This window comes from Cucumis melo, chromosome 12 (genome assembly GCF_025177605.1).
Source record: "Cucumis melo cultivar AY chromosome 12, USDA_Cmelo_AY_1.0, whole genome shotgun sequence".
Taxonomy (NCBI): Eukaryota; Viridiplantae; Streptophyta; class Magnoliopsida; order Cucurbitales; family Cucurbitaceae; genus Cucumis; species Cucumis melo.
Genome location: NC_066868.1, coordinates 10,038,712 through 10,061,775, shown reverse-complemented (window position 1 = coordinate 10,061,775; position 23,064 = coordinate 10,038,712). Strand labels below are relative to the sequence as shown.

Below are 23,064 nucleotides of genomic sequence, written 5' to 3'. Positions count from 1 at the left end.
TCACTGCAAGGTAGACATTTACCTTTTTTATACCTTGGCCTTCCATTGGGTGGCTATCCCAAAAAAAAGTCACGTTCTCGCATCCCACAGTTGATAAAATCTAGAAAAGATTAGATTGTTGGAAGTGTTTTAATATCTCTCGTGTAGGAAATAGGAAGACTCACTTTATGTAGAACTGTATTGGAGAATCTTACAATAATATGTCTCTATTTCTTATGCCAGCCAAAGTAATTTCAATTATTGAAAGAATCATGAAGACTCACTTTTGGGAAGGAAACAAAGGCAGTAAAATCAATCATCTTGTAAATTGGGATTTGGTTTCCTAGCCATTAAAGAATGGGGGATTAACATTCAGAAATGTGGCACTACTGGGGGTTGAAGACTTTTTCATGAGCTAGATTCACTATGGTGCATAGTGGTATTAAACATTCATGGTAGAGGTTCTTTCTCTTACCATACAGCTGGAAAATTTGGCACGAGTCTAAGAAACTCTTGGATTTGTATATCCAAAGTGTGGTTGCAAGTTGACTCATTGGCATCATTTATATTAGGAAATGGTAGAAAATTCATTCGGGAATCACCCTTGAGTTGATGTTTGCTCACTCAGTTCTAGTTTTCCTCAGCTTTTCAGGATTGCAATATCTCCCAATTGGTCTACAACCATTCGGATGGCAATACTTTGTCTTGAGCAACTTACTTCAAAAGGCTTCTAGAAGATGTTGAAATTCAGAAGTTTGAACAACTTCTACAAGTTCTATTGGGAAAAAAGATGGAGACCCTCTCAGAGAGTCGTGGATGGAGCTTGGATTCTTCAGAAGTTTACCGGTAAAATTATTTCTTAACACTCGGCAGCCTCCACTGCAACTGATTAAACTGTTTTTTAGAATTTTTGGAAAACCAACACATCCAAGAGAATTAATATCCATATTTGGGCTATGATATTTGGAACATTAAATTGTTCGACCACTATCCAAAGGAAGCTTCCAGTTCATTATTTGTCTCCCTCAATACCCTATGTATGGAAGCACGTGAAGATCTTTGGCACCAATTTTTTATTGAAGATATGATGCGGTTTGTTGGTACAAACTATTGCTATTTTTCATCTTCAGTGGACCTCTGAAAGCTCATTCAAGGAAAATGTGTTCCAAATACTTGTTGGTCCCTCTTTGAAGCCCCAATCTAAATTATCATGGTGAAATGCAGTTTTTCTTTTAATAGTATTATGGTCAAATGCACTTAAAGTCTTTCTTGCTGAAATTTGGTTCGAGAGAAAGATATTTGCTTGAATTAGACTGCTTTTATCTTTACAGTCTAGATGTTCAATTCTCTTGTACCTTTGTTACCAGTGACATTGTATTTCGAGTTTTTGCTCTTCTCATTATATCAATGAAAAGTGCCAATTATATCAATGAAAAGTGCCAAGTTTCCATTCAAACCCAACTACTAGGTCAACTCATGATGGTTAGAAGATCCTACCTTTCAAGATGGTTGCCACAAAAGCGACATTCTATAACATAATTGCCACACAAACTTAATTTTACTTGGAAGAAGAAAAACAAGACAACTATATGGTCTCTAATCCTAAGTTCTCATACCTTCTCACGAATGGCCTCATGCAGATTGTATTTCTCAATAAAGTCAAATATGTCTGGTTTCAGCAGCTGAAAATAAAAGCAACATAAGCAAAAGTGTATTCAAAAGGAAAACAGTAGTAGTGTTTTAGATCCAGTTAACAGTGGAGAGCACAAAACTAAAAACTTACATCAGCATAAAGCAAAAAAGCTTTCTCATACTGCCCATCTACGACATATAGCTCAGCTAATGCCTAATGCAGGAAAAAAAAATGAGCTTACTGCAAAACACACTTTAAGTGAATAAAAAAGACAACAGAAAATAAATATTTACTTCTTTAAGAGCATCAGTCATTGAAGAAGTATTGAACTGAGGTTCTATGGCTGAGATAACAGGTACGGCAGAATAAATTACAGGTGGCCAAGTCTTAACAGTCGTTAATAAATCCTTATGAAACAATGACTTTGAAGCAAGAGCAACGAGAGCAACCTACAACAAACAAGTTTAAAAAATGTCAAGTTTTCACATTGCAGATGAATAAATCACTTGTTAATGAAAGAAAATAGAGTTTTCTTCCAGACTAACCTCATAAGCAGTATCACGCAATCTAGGGTTTTCTGTTGGTATGTATGGAACTAATACGGGAAGTTGACGCAAATGAGCAAAGTGGAAAACCCATCTGTGAAAAATGAATTTCTGTAGTTATGCTAGCATATGAAAAAAGTAAGACAAGGCAATCAACTAGTTACCTCTCCCAAGCAGAAGCTGAGCCCCGCAACAATTTGGGACACAGCGAGGCAGCTTCCGCATATTTTCTCTCCACAATCAAGTGATCAAGATATTTGGATCCTACCTAAACACATAGTGATCAAAAAAATATCATACCCTTTTATTCTTTTTAAAAGAAGGAAACAGAAAACTTAGTAGTATTATACTAACCTCATACAAAAGTGACTTAAATCATTAATTATTCCGTACTTATTTTTAAAGGAGACAGCCTCTTTATTAATGAAAATTCAAAGTAGAAGAGATATATACTATGAGTACAGACAAAGAGACCTAGGGATCAGGAGACACATCCGAACATCTCAACTAAGTATACCCCTTAGCATCCACATCATAACCAGAAAATACTAATAATAATAAAATAGTACATCAGGAGAATGCAAAACAACAAAACTACAAAAGTAATAAAACTGCCAGAATACAAGAAGCAAAAGCCGACCAAAGAAGTGAAAGAACTCAATACAAAACGTTCTAGTAGCAACTTGATAGACGCTGAGAAGGAAAAAAAAAGGAAGAAATCCACCATCTTCGACTTGTAGCACTTGAGAGATAACGGCCGACCAATTCAAACACAAATCTTGATAGATTAGTCATTAAATTCCTTATTCAGAGTGCACCAAGCAGCGTTCCTTTTTGCTATGTCTGTTCATTCTGTCCCAGCCCATTGCCTTATCATGGAAGATCCTTTGGTTACGTTTGAACCATATTTCCGCAAGCAAGCCTTTCAAAACCACTTTTATTAGCACTATGTCATTTCACTTCTCTATTTTTCGAATATGATAAGGACTCTTAGGGGGTATCAACCTAGTTGAGATGTCCAAGCGTGTCTACTGATCCCTAGTTCTTTAATTGCTCATTGATGACCCTTTTGTACTTTGAGTTCTGCCTCATTTTTATAATAAATGAGATTCGTTTCCTTTTCAAAAAATTATTTACTTCTTATTTTTCATTTGCAAAAGAAATTTCATTGGTGAGATGAAGTGTAGAAATAAAATTTTCAAAAGAATCAGAAAAATATAGTGTTGTTGTATAAGAGCTCAGAATGCGTGTAAATATCAAACATCAATTTAAATTAAAGGAATCGTTAAGCAGGGAGGCGGAGAAATGAATGGGGCAAAGTGTACCTCGTCAAGTAGTTCACTTCTTCCTTGACCTGCTTCAACTGCTTCCAAAGCTTTTTCGTGCCAACCGTGTTCAAGAAGCCAAGCAATATGATCTTCAGCATCCCTAAGAAAAAATAAAACATACAATCATGAGAACATACAGATGCAGAGTAAAAGATACATGGTGTAGCTCCTTTTGCACTGTTTAAAATAACATGATGAACGTTGCAATTGAAAAGCCAAATTACCAAGATTTTCAAAAGAGTTATGTATCACCAATGTACCATTATTTCAGTTTCATCTGCAAAAACCGTTTAAGCATAAATTTTAACAATACTATTCTCAATTTGATTATTCATTTGGGACTTGTAAGACCTGCCCAAATCTAAGGATCCGTGGAGAAGTTCCATCTAATAGCATCCTCATGTTGACTATGTCATAAGAGTTGTTAGCATACTACATAGGACATACATATTATTTTAAAGATGAAAATATGCAAACTCGTTTCTAGTTGTTTGAACTTTTCTTGTTGTCCATGTCATACTCCAGTGATTACCAAATAAAAGTGCTAGTTACAACAATAAATGAGAAGTCTATAGTTATGAAACAACACAAATTAAAAACCGACCTGGGCTTTGCAATAACTATGTCTTTTGGGGATACAATATAGTACAGAGGTTCAACACCCGCAGCCCACTGACCACCAGCATAGCTGCTGCCTACACTGACATAAAGAAGTATTTGAACATTTAAGACAATTTACCTTGATCTAAAAAGACTTATACTCTTCCATAGATATAAATTAACCTGCAAAGGGAGCATGTGCAAGGGAATAGTCCTTTGCCTTGTAATGCTCAAAACCATGTACCGGTAGGGCATCGGTAGATAATTCATCATTGTTCCATGTTACAACGCGAACTTCTGGTCTCTGGGCATTTCCCTAATTGAAAGTGATTTACGCAAGATAAGAATAACACATCAAAGGGATTAACCAGCGCCTTTATGAAAAAAATGCACAGGCACCTAACATATCATAAAACACAGCATGTGGTCATGTTCTTACATAAAAAAAATGAAAAGTAAAAAAAGAGGAAATGGGAAATAGCAGACAAACAATAAACAATAGTCAGATGAATAGAGCATGTGCTCATGCAAGCCTTTTGAGCTTTAGTCTATTTCATCATTTCAATGAATAGAGTTGTTTCCTTTAAATAACAATAGTCATATAAAAAAAACAGCTAGACTCGCATTACATAAACCACTCACTACATAAACCACTCACTCGCATACACACTTGGACAGAAGAAACAGCAAATTCATAATCTTCAAATAATTAAATCAGGAACTTTTAAGTGTTAAAAAATAATATACTCCTCCATTTCTGGAAAAAGAGAAGGTCTATGATTTCTCATGAAATATGACAAACATGCCACTGAACAACTGACTAGGAACTAATTAAATATATTTGGATCTAATTCCAAAAGCTGTGATACATGCATTACACAAGTTCACTACTAAGCTCCCAGTTTGCAGTACAAGTACAATTTGAACAGGTCACTAAAAGCTTGAACAAAACAAAATTCAAACACATTTAAAATCTTATGCTCGTAAAACTGGGTATATGTACATTCAGCTTGGTGTGAACATACCTGCCGGGATGGAGCAGTTATACTAAAATCTTTTTCACCTTCTTCCCCAGGAATATAAGCCAAAACAACCAGGACGTCTCCAAATGGAGCCATTCCCGTGATTAAGTAGCTGGTTTGAAAAGATGCCACTATATCAACCCGGTTCATGCTAGATGTCGGAACATGCCTACTACTTTGTGTCCCATTGGCTGCTCTATTATGGTTCGTTCTAATTGATGCAATCTTGACAGATGTACCCCAGCCAATGACCAACAGAGTATCATCCTACATAAACATAAAGAAAATACAAGAAGAAATTATACTCAATAAAGAAAATAGTAACAATAATCCTATGTCAAGAGGATAGCACCAAGTTATTTTGACTGCAACTCACATGCCCTATCAAAACTAAAAAGGTGCAAAAGTAGTTGGTGAGAATGTTAACTGGTGTACCCAAGAGTGAGAAAGAGAGTTAATTGTAATAGAAAAGAAGTGTTAGTTAAGAAAGTTAGTTAGGGTAGTTTGGACCTTGTACTCATATTTCTCTATAAATACAACATTTCTCTCCTCACTTGGAGAATAATCATTTTGATGAAAAGTTATACTTTTAGTTTATACCGAATTTGGTATCAAAGCAACTCCATGATTTGGGACTGATGGCCAGAAGAAGAGCTAATCTACCAATTGAGGAGGACAACCGTGTGGAACGACAATAGGTGGAAGAGATCCCCACCCTCTCTCCAAGAACATCAACCTGACGCTTGCTGTCCATTGAGTCTTCATTGGAAAGAATTCATGTAACGTTAACCAATCTTCAAGAAAGCATGGACACCCTTGCCCGGAGGATGGAAAGAATGGCAGCAGCCACTCATTTCAAGAACGTGATCAACCATTTGAGCAAGAATGGAAAGGGGAAGGCGGAGCGATGGACCAATAAGAAATGGAAAAATTCAGCACGAAGATCACCAAGAAAGGCTTACAAGAATTCAAAGACAAGTCCAAGAAAATCCAAGAAGCAAGAATTCAAGATTAGGAAGCAAGAATTTGAGACCGGAAAATTCTTTGTGGTTTCTTACCAGCTACAAAAGAATTGAAGAATTAGAGCAAGGGCAGCTTCTTCCTTAATTTTGGCGACTTTGAATCAATTGATAATTCTGATATTGCCAAAAAAAATCTCTTTTTTAGTGACTTTTCTAATCCTATTGATATTTGTAGATTACAATCAGTGGCTTTTGATGAAGATGTTAAGATTAACATTCCTTCCTCAGATTGGGATTTTATTAAACAGTGCTCGAGAGAAAAACCCAAGAGTTTTCTCTAGATGATCATTATTAGGCAATTTGAAGAGAGAGAATATAGGCAGCCATGACTTTAGTTCCACAAAGAACGATTCTGATCCCAACAATCAAATTGCTTTGGCCCAATCAAGATGTTCCCAAGGTCCCCCAAAATCGCCAAGTGTCCGATCACACATACAGTAGTTCATTTATCGCGAAAACCCTTGGATTTTGGTATGCAAATGGGGTAAATGAAGAGTCAGAAAATGTATCCCCAGTGTTGATTAGTTCAAAAAATCATTGTTTTGATCGTTTCCCCAACCAAAGATTGTCGATTAGTATCAAAAAGAGTACCCCAACCAACAAATCTTTTCCAACATCAATCAAGAAAAATCTTCAGTGATTCAAGGCCTTCCCAAAATTCTTTAGAAAAGGATGCACGTCCTTTCACAATGCTTGGACAGCCTCGGCAAATTCAGATCTTTTGGAAGAAAGTTGTGTGAAGATTCTTGCTCCCGAATTCTCCTGTAACAGGTCAACTAGTTGCTCAATTTCATCATTCACCCTCTCCTAGGCTAAGATTGTGATTTTGTGAGAGGTGTTCCATGTCCATCCTCAACAAATTCAAGGGAGTAGAGGAAGGGTCTGATGATGAAGACTCAGCGTCAGTAGTGAAGAATTAATACCAGAAGATGAGTTTTGTATAAAGGAAGCGGGGGTGCAAAGTAAAGAGGCAAAGGACATAGATTCCTTTGGAGCTGAGTTTGCTAATTTATTTCTTTCGCCAGGAAAAAAAAAGAGTCCAGCAAGGCAGAGGCTAACAGCATTCCCTCCATCTGGTTCCGTTCATTGAAGCATGTGATATTAAATTGATTTGAGATGTTAGAGAAGTATAAAATAAGGAGCTTTGTTTCAGCCTAACAAAACCTGTGTTTTAATGTGACTAGCTTAGTTTGAACGTCGAGAATCGGCGAAGCAAGGAAACCAAACAAGTGGAGGTCGATATTAATCCTTTCAAAGCACTATGGAGCTCAGAAAGAATTGGTTGGATCTCCCTTGAAGCTCATGGAAAATCAGGAGGAATGTTGACCATGTAGGATGAAACTTAACTTTCTGCTATTGAAGTTTGAAAGAGGGCTATTTGCTATCAGTCAAATGCAGATCATTGTGCATTAATTTGTGTTCGGTAACCATTATTTACGGCCCAACCAATTACAGAGAGAAGAAAGTCATTTGGCCAGTTGGTTTTAGTGCAGAAGCTTGGTGTTTGGGAGGAGATTTTAGTATGACCAAATCAGGAGGCGAGCACTTCCCAAAAGGTAGAATGTCGAACGGCATGAGGAAATTCAATAATTTCATTGAAGAACCAAAACTCATTCAAGTTCCTTTATTAAATGGGAAGTTTACATGGTCAAAAGAAGGAAGAGTAGTTTTGAGATCATTGCTTGACAGATTTTTCATTTTTTTGGCTGGATCAAGGCTTTTGCAAACACACGAGTAACTCGACAAATGTGAAAATTGTGTTTGGAAAGATCCTAGAGATTTTTTTTAGAGCAAACTTCTCAGCGTAAGACCTCGATGGAGTCATCAACTTTTAGCCTCCTCATGGTGTTCCTTCTCCAAGGATCTCGAGTTTGTCTCTGTGCGAGTTGACGGATGTTTAGTCTGATATAGTCTTTTAGTCTTTTTATTTGTATTTCTTTGTACTTCTTTTGGTTTTGTTTTGTCTTTGGACATTACTCCTTTGTTTTGGAATTTAGATTGTTTGGATATGATGAGGATGCTATGGAGTGTCAACCTAGTTGAGATGTCCAAGTACACCTCCTGATCCATGGTTCCATGCTCATTGTATAATTCTCTTGTACTATGAACATTTATCTCATTATTATTATATTAATAAAGAGGTCGCCTCCTTTTCAAAAAAAAAAGGAGAAGAGAAGAAAGATTTGAAGCTCACGCCTACAAAATGAAGATTGACTTCCCAATTTTTAGTGGAAAAAGAGATATTGAAGTGTTTCTTGGTTGGATCAAGAACATGGAGAACTTCTTTGATTTGATGAACACTCCAGATCACAAGGAGGTGAAGTTGGTAGCTCTCAAGTTGAAAGGAGTAGCCTCAACATCATGAGACCAATTTTAAGTAAACTGGGAAAGACAAGAAATGAGGTCCATTCGTTCTTGGGACAAGATGAAGAAATTGCTGAAGAAGAGATTCCTTCCTCCCAATTGTGAACAAACTTTGTACAACCAATATCAAAATTGTCGACAAGGAACAAGAAAGATAACTAATCATGTTGAAGAATTTCACCGATTAAGAGCACAAACCAACAGGGCGGAAAATGAGCATCATCTAACTGCTACTCACTAGCGGGCTTCAAATGGACATATTAAAGAAAAGGCAAACCTCCAAGTTTTTCATTTTTTGGCCAATACCCTTGCTTTTGTTGAGACAATGGAGGAGTTGAACGAGATTTGTTCAAAGAATGCTACAAGAAAAGCAACATGGGAAACATCCACAAGTAGAAGAACCAACTTTAATAGCAAGAATAAGGAGATTGTCCACCAAACAACCACAAATAAAGGCAAAGAAGTAGAGAAAGACAATCAAGAAGCAAATGGCAAGAAGAAAGACCAAATCCTTATGCTCAACCCTTCAAAGGTGTTCGTTATAGGTGTGGCCAAACCGAGCATCCTTCCAATGCTTGTTCCCAACGCAAAGCAGGGCATTTGTTGATGAAGAAGATGAAAACTTATTCGGGAATATAAAAGAAAGTGAAGAAGATGCAGAGATGATTGAACCGGATGATGGAGATCGAGTTTCTTGTGTTCTTCAAAGAGTCTTGATCACACCAAAGGGAGAATCACCATCAATGGCATAGACTTTTTAAGACACGATGCACAAACAATAACAAAGTTTGCAATTTCATAATAGATAGTGAAAGTAGTGAGAACTTCATTGCCAAGAAGTTGGTAGCAGCCTTGAATTTGAAAACCGAGCCTCATCAAAGTGCTTACAAGATTGGGTGGGTGAAGAAGGGAGGAGAAGTGCAAGTTTTTTACGTTTTGAAGATGGATGTGTCAATTTTTTTGGGTGAGACCGTGGCCATACAATACTAAGGGGAGAGAATACTTGTGAATTTCAATGAATGAACAAGAAGATAGAGTGGTTACCTTTGACCAAGAAGGATGATGAAGGTGTTGATTCAACAAAGAGGAGCAATCATTTGTTTACTACAATAAGTGGAAAGAAGTCATTAAAGAAGAGAGAAGGAAACATATTAGGCTTGTTGATGCTGAAAAGTCCATTGAAGATGAAGACTGTGCAGTCCCTAAAGAAGTTCAACAATTGCTTGATGAATCTCTGCAAATTAAGCAAGAACCGGAGGGAGTACCACCTTTGAGAGATATTCAACAGCACATTGACTTAATTCTGGGGGCTTCGCTTCCCAACCTATCTCATTAGAATAAGTCCTAAAGAGTATGAGATTCTATACCAACACATTGAGGAGCTTCAACCAAGCTTGAGTCCTTGCGAGAATGTGTGTAGATAGTAGAGCCATCAATCGCATTACGGTGAAATACCGTTTTCCTATCCCAAGAATTGGCGATTTCTTGACCAACTTGGTGGTGCATTGTTTTCTTCGAAGGTTGACTGGAAGAGTGGATATCATCATATTCAAATAAGGCCCGGTGATGAATGAAAGACAGCTTCCAAAACTAATGAAGGACTTTCCGAGTGGCTTGTTATGCCATTTGGCCTCTCAAATGCGCCAAGCACCTTCATGTGGCTTATGAATCATGTGTTGCATCCATTTCTCAACAAGTTCATGATGGTTTACTTTGAAGATATCCTAGTATATAGACGAAGTAAAGAAGAGCATTTACAGCACCTACATAGCTTATTTCCAGCCTAAAGTTGAATTTTGCATCAACTTCACGAAGTGCCTATTCTTGGTGAGGGATTTCATTCCTTGGTTTTCTTATTGGCCAAGATCATATTAAGGTGGATTCAAAGAAGGTAGAAGCTGTAATGCAATGGCCTATTCCTTTATAAAAGTCAGATACATACGAGCTTTCCAAGGCTTGGCATCTTTATACCGGAAGTTCATCAAGAATTTTAACTCAACTACAGCCCCTATGACTGACTGTTTGAAGAAAGGAAGCTTCTTTTGGGGGCAGAAACAGCAAGACAGCTTTGATTCTATTAAAGAGGAGCTTAGCAGTAGTCCCGTTTTGAAGCTACCTGATTTTTCAGCCCCTTTTGAAGTGGCAGTAGATGCTTGTAGGCTTGGCATTGGTGGAGTTCTTTCCCAACATGAACATCCTATCGAATTTTTCAATGAAAAGCTATAGTGTTCAAGGCAAGCATGGAGCACTTATGAGCAAGAGTTCTATGCTCTTGTGAGAGCTTTGAAACAATGGGAACATTACCTACTTTCTAAGGAATTCTTGTTGTTAATCGACCATTTTTCGTTGAAATATCTCCACTCCCAGAAGAATATCAGCCGGATGCATGCTAGATGGATCTCATTTTTCTAACAATTTGATTTTGTCATCAAACATCAAGCCGGCAAGGAGAACAAGGTGGCTGATGCCTTAAACCGAAGTTGTTGCTTTTAATCACCCTCCAGAATTATATGAAGTTGATAGACTTTGAGAAAATTTGGCATAAATGCACCAAACATGTAAATCCCGGAGATTTCTATATTGTTGATGGTTCTCTTTTCAACAGAGGTCTCTTACGCATTCCACATACTTCTCTTCGAGAAGCATTGATTAAAGAAGCTCATTCGGGAGGTTTGGCAGGTGTCTTTGGCCAAGATAAGACATTTAGTTGATGGCTACTAGATTCTATTGGTCACAAATTCAAAGAGACACCTACAACTTTGTTAAAAGATGTGCTACTTGCCAAAGAGCTGAGGGAACTTCCACAAATGCTGGCCTATACACTCTTTTGCCTATCCCAACAACTGTTTGGGAAGATTTATCAGCCGATTTTGTGCTTGGCCTACCTAAAACTCAAAGGGGTTATGATGCAATGATGGTTGTAGTAGACCGTTTCAGCAAAACGGCTCCTTTTTTGGCTTGCAAGAAGACTAACGATGCTGTCCACAAAGAAAATCTATTTTTCGGAGAGGTAGTTCATCTCCATGGAGTGCCAAAATTCATCATTTCCAACCGGAATGTGAAGTTCCTTAACCATTTCTGGCGTACTTTGTGGAAGAAGTTTGATACAACCTTGAAATTCAGCACCACGTCACATCCATAAATGGATGAACAAACGGAGGTGACTAATAGAACTTTGGGAAATCCTATTCGTTGCTTAAGTGGTTCAAGACCAAAGCAATGGGATTTATCCCTTACTCAAGCAGAGTTTTGTTTCAACAACATGAAGAACCGCTCTACTGGAAAGTGCCCATTTGAGATTGTGTACACTCGAGTTTCTAGGCTCACGTTCGATCTTGCAAATTTTCCATCCTTTGTTGATGTTAGTAATGAAGTTGAGAACATGGTGGAAAGAATAGAAGAGTTGCATCATCAAGTCCATGAACATTTGGCGAAGACAGCTCAATCTTACGAGGAAGCTAAGGACAAATCTAGAAGAGAAGTGTTTCAAAAGGGAGATCTTGTGATGATTCATTGATGTATGAAATTACAAAAGAAAGAAAAAGAACCTCCGCATTCCAAGGGAGTTACATGAGACTCTTCAACCGGATAAAAGAGAAGATAACTATAATCTTTAAAAACCGGATGTGTAACCCAAGTATTTGTCACATATACAATAGCATAAAAAATTCTATCAAAAGAGGGCTCTCTAACTTTTTCTTCTCTAAAACTTTCCATTGGTATAATGAAAAGAAAATGTGCAAGGGAAACTCCCAAAGAAGTGAAGAACTTAGCGACAAATACAAGAAAGAAAAAAGAGGCTCCCTATCTTTAGAAATTCTTTGGTTCCTTTCTTGCCAAGTTGTCTAAAAGAAACCCTGAACAAAATGAGGTCACAAGGCCCAATAATACTTGAGAGAGGCGAAGAGGAGAATCTTAAGGGAGAGAATTCATTTTAAAAGAAAATGAAAAACAAAGCATACATCTTTTTTTTTTTTTCTTTTTGTTCTTACTAACAGAGGCATTTCATCCCAAGAAAAAAATACATTAACTACACGTATTTTATTCCAACAGAATAAATAGTGATAGAAGATAGCAATTATCTAGACCTAGTTAACAAAATGCATTTTTTGCCAAGAAAAGAAAAATATGTATAGTTATCTGAAAAAAATTCTTGATATTTGAAACGTAATGGATCAAATAATTAAATAACACTACCTTTAATTTGGCACCAAGTAATTTGTTCTTTTATATATAATAGAAACAACTTTTTCATACTTGAAAAGCTCTGCCAGTGTTCAAGAACATGATGTAATTTAGAAATATTCAAATCTCCCTCACATTAAAACTGCAGAAGACCAGAATTTAATTTTAAAAAAGGCCCACAAATACAACTTGCATATTAATGAAATAATCTTAATAATCAGAAGATAGTGTCAGCTTCTGCAAATTAATGTGGCTATTTCTTCTGTTAGACCTACAGCTAGTTGCAGTAGCATCCACTTCAGTCACTTTCTTTGTACAGTACAGTATGTCTACAGCATCATGAAAATGAAACAAACCTGCCAAACTAACTGAGGGAGCAAAAGTTCAGGACGTGGGCTTCCTCTCGGTCTTTCAATAAATGTAATTCGCTGATCGTTTGCAGCATCATAAACCTTTACGCCTGCATCATTTGCCCAAGCAATAAGGCTCGTTCTCCATTTCACTGCATGTATTGGGCCTTCACCAGAATGCAAGACCTAAAAAAGCACGCAGACTTTGCAGTGAGAATCAAGTCTGTCTGTCTCATACAAAGAATACTTTCTCAACTGGGGTGGCAAAAAAAATGTGAAAAACCTGGTCTTTGTATCCTAGCCATTTCTTGGAATTAAAATATAAATGGCCAGCTAGACCACCTGCTGCAAATCTTCTTGAAGTTTTTTTTGCATAGTCTGGGTCCAATGCAATTGCCTTCATCGGGCGATGATACTCAAACCTCATTCTCTCGTCAGTGAAAAGACTATTTATTACAACCGAACCATCATCCGAACAACTACCCACATATTCACCTTCTGTATCAAAGCTGAGATCGTTGACTACGGCAGTATGAGCAGGGAACTCCTTAACCTAAGAAAAACAAAATCGAAGCACACACTTCACAAGATTAGAGCATGTGTAGCAATAAATCCGACGGTTACCCAAAAAACTTTTCACTCTAATGCCTCATCAAATCTCATAGTTTGACCATTGATACGTTTTGTTAAGTACCAATAAAGTACAATCTAATTAGAGGTAATCAGGAAGCGGCCTGTATATGGACAGGAATAGAATACATAGATAATTGCAGCTCAGGTCTTTAAGACAGCGACTAATCTGATAGCGTAAAATGTAGCCCCACTGAAACACTTCAAAAACAACTATCATAATCTCAAATTTTTTAACACAGCTCGGAACTGGAGGCAATTGCACAACGAATTTCCAAAAATTTCAAACAAAAAAAACACGAGTTAGAAGAATCAAATTTAGCACCGATTTAAACAAGAGAAACCAACCTGATTCCCGAGAAAGTCGAGAATATGAACGGTGCCGGCGTGAGTCCCAAGAGCGATCATCCGCTCGGCAACGGCAAGGCAGGAGGCGGCATCACTAGCCAGCAATGATGGTACGCTTCCTCCCATTCTCTGATACTTGAGCCTGGGCTCCTCCTCGTCGTCAGCCATTTCTTCTTCTTCATCATCGTCCTCATCGTCCTCCTCCTCCTCCTCCCTCTCGTCGTCTCCTTCGACGCCGTTTACCGATAGAATGGGAGCCATTGTGATGAACGGCCGATTCAGATTGTCGTGGTTTTCGTCAAAGAAGGAAAGTTGGAGCGAATGATAAAGGAAGTGGTGACATCAATTATGGGGAAAACAAAAAGCCTCTAAAAAGGAGAAGGAAAATTGGTACCAAAAAGAAATGACCAATTTTTATTTTTATTTTCCAGAGGATATAGAAGCTCGTGTCGATAACAACCTAAAAGACTAATAGGAGTAGGACTATTTTCACCGATATAATGTTTTTGGAAAGCAATGGCAAAAACATAGTAGTTTGTGAAGAATGGATAAAATTGGGGTGGAGCGTTAAACTATTGATAAGGAAGTCGTATACGACTTTCATTAATCTACGTTAGTTTATATTGATCAGTTTGATCCGCATATAATATGATTGGATATAAAAGTTGTGTAGCAGGTACAACTATTAAAAAGAAAGGAAAATTATGGTTTAATTTCTTAAATACATAATTAATCAAATATATAATTAAAAAATTTAAGCATGTGTTTTGGGGAAGGGTTGATTTAGGGAAGGGTTAGTGTTAGGATAAAACTAGTGTTATGTTAAACCTAGTTTTACCATAACCCTAGGGAAGAATTAGGTGGGTAGGTTTACGTGAAATTTATGATAAAATTTATTTGAGAAAAGTGTTATATGGGTTGGGTTAATAAATTTTTTTATGTAGTATAATATTTTTTAAATGAGATTGTAAATATGATAAAAAAAAATCTTATTGCATACTTTTTTATGAAAGCGTCGAACCGTCTTATTGCAAATAATTTATTGTATGTATAATGTTATTAAATTAGTAAAGACAGTTGTCCAATTTAGAAATAATTTTTGAGTGAAAATTTTATTAAAATTAATTTTTTAGGAAGAAAAATTAATTATTTCTTATTTGTAATTGGCGATAGCGATGTCCCCCTATTTTGAACATATATAATTACCTGTTATAACGCGTGGGTGAAATTGTGACTATTTTTCTTAATTTTAAATAAACATTATGAAGGAAAAAAAATAGTGTCTACAGTAGCAAAAGCATAAATAGTCAACATCATACAAAAAAAAAAGTAAGGAAATAAGAAGCAACCTAGGTCGGTACAAACATAAACTATCTCGTGATGTCTCGTAGGAGGACTCTACAAAATCCCTCCCTCTCATCCTCAGGCATGAGCACGAAACCCCGAAGGTCGTCCATACGAGACAGAAGATGCCTTTGCAATAGCGCTCTATCCAAACTCGTTAGTTCCGGCATCTCACGCAATATGCGGAAGAATTCCGTGCGCACATGGTTGTCATTGGCAAGGGCGCGTGTAGGTCACTCCGCAATCATTCTGAGTTGCTCGTTTGTTTGGTCAAGTTCTAGATGTATGCTTTCAACATCCTCCTCTCGCTGACTTCCCCTCTTCCTTTTGGATCCACTCGATTCGGTTCTACCCTCTGAACCTCGAGAAGGTCGTGAGGCGCGTACATCGTCTTGTGACAGGTCAATCCCCTGGCTGTACACGGACAGGAACTCCTCGTTTCCATCTGCCATATCAAATCCGTCATACCCGTCAGGCTCGTTAGACCCTACGTCGGCGAATGTCTCAGTGAACCGACCCGTCGCCCTATCGCGACCGAACACATAGTAAGTTCGTCATAATATGGAAACGATTTGTTCAGGAGTCCCTTCGCTGCAGGATGTGACTGCGGGGAAAAAAAGATCACTTATGAGTATTGATAGAAAAATTGCAAACGTTGTGTGACGTTTATATTATTTTTCTTACCCTAACTCAATTATCAAATAATTCTTTCTCCGCAATGATACATTTTTGTTCATCGTTCCACCCAAAGCCACTGCACGCTGGCCCCCGCATTTCGGCAATGACCTGAAATATCAGCTTCAGTGTCTTTATTCTACAGCCAATTCAGTCGTTGCGCAGACCTGACATTCAGGTAGTTTCTCCACCATCATGCATACCAACTGGACTAAGTAACCTGGCCGGAATGTACCATTATTCGATTTTCATCCCCTCATTGACACCAACTCCATCAAACGCTCCACAAGAGTGCCCTCCTCCTCCTTCATCCAGACATGTCTTAGGCTCGGTTTGAGGTTGACATACTGAGTATAAAAAATTACAAGAAATACATGGAGTACGTTAGTAATTTCACAATTTTCACATTTAACAGTCACAAACAAAAGGCACGCGTGCATTTCATATGCAATAGTACATTTTATAGGTGATAGAAATTCGCATACAATCGATGACTTGTAATGTAAAATTGTCTTATCTAAGCGTTACGCAACTGCCAATCAGTGAACATCGATTTGGCTAGTTCGTCGCGCTACTGAAACCACTCGTTTGTCGTCTTAATGTAATTAATGTCTTCTGAAGCGATGGTCGTCGCGTAGGTGGAGTCCCCCTCGTCCACGTCGTCAACGTTGTCACAATATGTCATTTCTCTATTGATCAAATTGTGGAGCAAGCAACATGCTAGTATGGTGCGACACTGGACTTGTAGGGGATAGTACGACTTCCCACAAAGAATGACCCAACGACCCTTAAATGACCCAACGACCCTTAAGAACACTGAAGGCGTGCTCAATGACATTGCTTGCTGAGGAGTGCTTCATGTTGAAGTACTCCTTTGCATTTGATGGCGCATTTCCAGCACCACGCCACTCTTGCAAATGGTACCGTTGGCCTCTGTACGGGGCGAGAAACCCCTCCGCATTTGGATAACCCACATCGCATAGATAATAATATCCTGTTATTAAAACATTCGTTTAAGCGCTTTGAATAGGTAAGTAGAAAGCGGCATTGTTTTATTATAAATAAGATATACCCTTTGGCACTTGTAGTCCATTTTCTCGTGAAAGGGCATCACGTAGAATCTGCGAGTCTGTCGCGAATCCTTCCCAACCGGCGAGGACATAAACGAAATCCCCTTTCGTGTCGCACACGCCCAGTACGTTTGTGACAATTTCCCCCTTACGCGTTCTGAATGTAGGTCGATCTGTTGTGGGGACGTTCACCTTTATGTACGTCCCGTCTAACGTGCCAAGGCAATTCTGTAGGTTATAATAAACACGCCGATATAAATGCCCCGTACATTAAGCTCAAATACATTAAACTTGTACCATGCCCACCTCGAAACACTTCCAACGTTGATCATTGCAGTTGTTTGTCACCGGAATAGGTCTCTTTATCAACTCCTCGTATAGTCGGACGACAACCAATAGTACAAGGTTAAAATGTCGCGATACTGTCTCACCGGACCGTACAAATTCCCTTTGAAATGACGTGGTTCTTCACGTCATGGGCAAGGACATGCAAGAACATTGCTACCATTTCCTCAACGTCGACAATCTCGATGGACGAAAGACCAGATACAGTTCGAAGTAAATAACATAGAATTGCGAAAGTTCATCTATCCATTCGCGTGCTTTGACGAGAACAAGATCAGACTCATGTATCATGCGAAAGTAGGCAAGCTACCTTATTCTATGGCGTGTATCGAACGATGTATGTGTGATATGCCTATTGTCGTTCATTAGTAGCTCCAACGTTAGTAAGATCTGACGTTGGGCCAACGTAAACGCAGTTAGGACGCCAAAGAGTGTTCGTTGATCCATTACAAACTATGTAAAGTTTCCTAAAAAATATGTACTAAGTGAATTAGTACAATATTCATATACATTGTGAAAAATCTCTAATTAAAGTTTATTACGCACTTACTAATACCCTAAACTTAGTAACTTTACTTAAAACTTTCGTACAAAAAACAAATAACATATGTACAAATGTTTCAATCTTACTTCCATATGTAAGAGAAGAACGTCTTATTTTCAAACTTCTTTTTTATTTTGGTATGTAAGAGAAGAACATCTTATTTTTAAACTTCTTTTTTTTTTTTTTTTTTTTGGTATGTAAGAGAAGAACGTCTTTGGTTCGTAAGTAATATGGTGTTAATTAGTTGCTTTATTTGTGTTACTTAGAAGGATTGTACGAACATTGAAAACTTTTTATTAAAAAAAAATTGTGAACTTATAAACTATAGTATGGTCTTAAGTTAATTGCTTTATTTGTGTTAAGTGTTAATTAGAAGGATTCTTCGTGTTAATTAACCGTCTATTCTATTCGATAAAACAACTTATTTAATAATTTAGCATAACCGTTTAATACTTTTTTGGTCTACAATTTGTTGCACGTGAAAGTTAAAAATAAACAGTAATTTAAATCATGGAGTGAAAGAAAAATTATTAATTCATTAAATAAAAGAAATGTCCATGAAAGAGTATATATTACATAACCAATACTGTTTATGTCTTAACTACATAATTTATATTGTAATGAAAAAACGAATACATTATCAAAATTACATATGGCTACGACATAATACCTCTTATAAGGGTTGGATCACCGCGGACGTTCTAAAAAACAAAAATAGAAAGTTAAAATACAAGCAAGTTCGAAAAATTGAAGAAAAATAAATGACAAACGAAAGGAGTACATACCTTGTACGTAGAAGCACGGACCCGAAATTGAAACGTAAAAAAAAACAACGTTGAAGACAAAAATTCAATTTTGAAAACAAATGATAAATGGCCCCAGAGTTTACAAATCGGTTCAATAACTTGAACTAGATTCCATAGTTGTAGAAACATCAATTAAGATGGATTAAAAACAAATAACAAAGGCAAGAAACACATGTATCAAAAGAAGGTAGACAACAAAAGCATAAACAGAGGGGAGAAACAAAGCATACACATAGGACATACCAAGTAGGTTAAAAAGGGCAGCAAAATGAAGGCAGAAAGTAGGGCAGAAATCGTGAAAAAAGAAGGCAGAAGTGGTAAAGCATAAGCATGAGATGAAGGATTATATAAAGTATGTAGGGAGTTAAAATGCAAATAAATGACCCAACCAAGAAAAGGCAGGGGAATCTCTGAAAAATCAGGCTAGAAGATAAGTCAAACAACAGTCAAAGTAAATATTGGAAGCTATTCTGCAGCCAAGTACACATGAAAAGATAAGACAAACAATTGAAGGGACAAAATAGAAATGAAACAAATCTAATTCAAAAGTAACTCCTTACCATGCTCGGGTAACAAGAAGCAATAGAGTAAACCAAACTAAACCAAACAAAGCAATTAGTAATTAAAGTAGAACAGATTCCACAAATCAAATTACATACATATATGCAAAAAATGTAACAAAATCAGTGTATGTCAATCATGAAACTCATCATCGGCTTTGAAATTGAATTTAAAATAGTCTGATACTTCCCTACCAAGCTCGACAACCATTGGCAGACAACGGTGGTGTCAAAGCATCTGCCTTATCAGTGAAGAAACGACACCAAGCCAAGCGAAACATCCACCCACAACAATGGAAACTCGAGCGACAAGGATTTTCTGTTAGGGTCGCCTTCAACAAAATTTATTTTGAGGCAAAACCCTATGCTTCAAAAGGTTGTCGTGTTTGGAGCCAGCACTGTGGAAGGGTCGGCTTCAACAAACACAACATACCCTTTTAAGAGTGAGAGAGACGGATGAGAGAGATGTAGATAGAGATTTGGCTACACAAAATCCTCCTCAATCATTGAAACGCAACAAAAAATAAATTTGCATGAAAACGGATCGAGGAAGAATAGAGAACGAAATAAGGAAAAAAAATATTTTGATGAGGGAGAACAGAGGGTCGTTAGACGAAGGAGGGAGATGTTGGGATTAAGGGAAAACACAGAACGAACGAGGGAGAATATGGATTGAGGGAGAAGACAGAACGAAAACAGGTTAGACCAGACCTTGGAAAGGATACCGTGTAAAATACCAAAAATGTTCCGTCAATAATGCACGTAATATATTTGGTAGCGCGATTTGGTACACGATAGTTTAATTACTTGGGTACACGATCGTTTAGATTTGGCTACAGGATCGTTCGTATTTGACTACACGATCGTTTAGATTTGGGGTTCCAAATCTAAAATTTGTTTTTTCAAAATTTGGTATACGATCGTTTAGATTTTGCTACAAGATCGTTTAGATTTGGCTACAAGATCGTTTAGATTTGGCTACACGATCGTTTAGATTTTGAAAAAAAAAATCTTTTAGATTTGGAACCCCAAATTTAAATGATCGTGTAGCCAAATCTAAACGATCATGTAGCCAAATCTAAACGATCTTCTAGCCAAATCTAAACGATCGTATACCAAATTTTGAAAAAAAAAAAAAAAGCGTTTAGATTTGGAATCCCAAATTTAAAAAATCGTGTAGCCAAATCTAAACGATCTTTTAGCCAAATCTAAACGATCGTATACAAAATTTTGAAAAAGAAAATTTGGGTTAGCCAAATCGTGTACCTAATCGTTTATCCCAAATTGACCGAGAACAACATAGAGTTCAGAGTTGACGTCGACAACAAGCTCGAAATCGACGACGTCCGAGTTGTGGAACAAATTGATTTTCTTTTATCAATCAAATAAATGTAATTTGGTTATTGTAAATTATTTTAATTTATATTTAATTTTTTAATTATGCGTCATTATTAAAGCCGGTTCATCTAATTATTTATAATTATTTAGAAACATTCATATAAATTTTAATATTGAAGAGCAATAACAAAATTTAAATTTGTTTGACAAAACCATTAGAATGAATACAAAGGGAGACCAGATAACGAAAGATGGAGAATTGATGAGATTTCATGAGGGAAGACGAAACACGGGTTGAAGACGACGATTGAGGGGAAGACGAAACACGCGTTGAAGACGAAACATACGTCGGGTTGGGGGGAGAAGGAAACCATGTTTAGGAAACCCTAAAACTAGGGTTTCCATAAACTGTGGGCCAAACGGGAGTTAGGGTTGGGCTAACCCTTCCCCCAAACAGCCCCCTTAATATTCAAACCCTTATTATTACCATTATGGTTTAATTTCTTAGATATTTAACTTATTAGAAGAAAAACTACCCTATTTTAACTTAGATATTTAATAAATTAATTAATCAAAACCATTATTGTGGTTTAATTTATTACAAACTTAATTAGTCAATCCCTTATTTTTGTCCTAATTCAGTCAAAATTATTATGATAATTTACAATAGACTTCAATTTCTATGTTTAAGTGCATTAGAAATTTCTTCACACATTTTTCATTATAACGCAAACATTTAAAATTTTCTCTCCACCTAATTCGCTTGCATTACTTACTTTTAAAACCATAATGACAATTTAAAGTAATTAATTAGAAAGTTTTGTATCGCTAAATTTTAAAAGTATAGTGACAACTTAATTCATAGTTGAAAGATGTGTCATGAAACTTGGGATCGGTGAATTATATGAGATTTGTTATAAAAAAAATTAGTTAAAAAAATATTGTATATTTTTAGGTAAGTTTTTTCTTTAAGCTTTTAAGGATTATTTTTTACCTTAAGTTTGTGGTATGATCATAGTTTCGGTGCAAGTAAAAATGCATTTTCATATAATTCTACATTTAAAATTGAAATTTATAAGAATTGAAATTTTGAATTACAAACTAAGCATTTTCTTGATCTCCCTCTACAACATCATCTCCTTGTCGTCGTCTACGTCAAATGCGTCTACGATCTGTGTCGTCAACATTGAGTCGTCTGGTCTCCTAAATAATTTGTTTTATATCTTCCATGGTTTAGTTACATATTAAGCTCAAATCTTGTAAATTATTTTCCACGGAGTAAGCATGTACGTCTTGAACAAAATTATTTTGAATGATTACAAATAATATAATTAAATAATGTGCATGTATTGAATTTATAAAATAAACTGTATTAAAATTCTTACCATGCAGTAATAGTAAGCGCTATCGCCTATCGGGTGTGTAAAGTGTCTCGTAATTAATGAGTACGAAAGAAAATAGTTATCTGATACTGTTGGCTTGAGTGTTACTACTTCTTGTGAATGAAAATCATTTCGCAAATGCCACATTGTGATATGCTCCGCATGAATCCTATGCCAATCTTGATCATGTTTGCCTCTTAAGTCAATTTGGTATAAGATCGGGTCTGTGAAGCTAAATGTTGTGGCATTTGCAGCATGTCGAACTGTCGCAACACATGATCCAACTGATGCTTCTAAAGATATGAAAGCAAATCATAGGACTTACGTAAATCCACACCACTTGACCATTATGACATCCATCAAGAAGCAATGCCACTATGTCGAACATGTATGGTGTCCAATTAATTTATTAAAAAACAAACATAAGTAGACAACAAAAAACATACCTAGACAACATTCGTATAATATTTCACTACCTAAGAGTGCATCAGTCGGTAAAATATCTATCAATACGTTAACAATATATTTGCTAACTATTCTGATGCAGGTAGAACACAGTTCCATGTAATGTGTGAAAAAATTACTAATAAGTTATAGATAGTACAAATTTTATTAAAAAATATTAAATAAATAAAATAATATCTGAAACTTAAAGGCTAGCCAACTGAAGCTTGTAGTGCTACTTATGGTGCCACAATAAGGGAATTTGTCATATGCCCATACTTGTAGTAGCATTAATGAGCCAGTTATTTCTAAAGATTATGCATTACTGGCTCAACACAATTCCATATATAACCATACAAAGCATAGAACCCCAAGAATACGTACTTGCCTGGTCGAAATCACTTCAAAGTAGAAGAAACATGCAGTAGACCAAGATATTTGATTTATCAGCAAACATAAAGCCTCAATGAGCTGCATAATGTATGCACAGGTCTATCTCTAAATGCTCACAACATCAGCATCTTGTGGCAATTTTATGAATTATTCTGCC

The 23,064-nt window shown here is 36.7% G+C and overlaps 1 protein-coding gene across 2 annotated transcripts in view; it reads right to left on the bottom strand.

The window, feature by feature from the left end:
- LOC103500583 (vacuolar protein sorting-associated protein 41 homolog) overlaps nt 1-14,547 on the bottom strand; it is a 75,384-nt gene extending 60,837 nt beyond the window's left edge. For both annotated transcript variants that reach the window (XM_051079851.1, XM_008463940.3), the window contains exons 1-12: nt 14,007-14,547; nt 13,312-13,581; nt 13,035-13,214; nt 5,111-5,374; nt 4,269-4,401; nt 4,090-4,180; nt 3,483-3,585; nt 2,322-2,425; nt 2,158-2,251; nt 1,906-2,061; nt 1,763-1,825; nt 1,596-1,661 (exon numbers count right to left, since the gene is read on the bottom strand). In XM_051079851.1, coding sequence (XP_050935808.1) covers nt 1,596-1,661; nt 1,763-1,825; nt 1,906-2,061; nt 2,158-2,251; nt 2,322-2,425; nt 3,483-3,585; nt 4,090-4,180; nt 4,269-4,401; nt 5,111-5,374; nt 13,035-13,214; nt 13,312-13,581; nt 14,007-14,267 — 1,785 coding nt within the window. In that variant the 5' untranslated portion in view covers nt 14,268-14,547. The remainder of the gene's footprint in view (nt 1-1,595; nt 1,662-1,762; nt 1,826-1,905; nt 2,062-2,157; nt 2,252-2,321; nt 2,426-3,482; nt 3,586-4,089; nt 4,181-4,268; nt 4,402-5,110; nt 5,375-13,034; nt 13,215-13,311; nt 13,582-14,006) is intronic.
- Nucleotides 14,548-23,064: the final 8,517 nt, after the last annotated feature.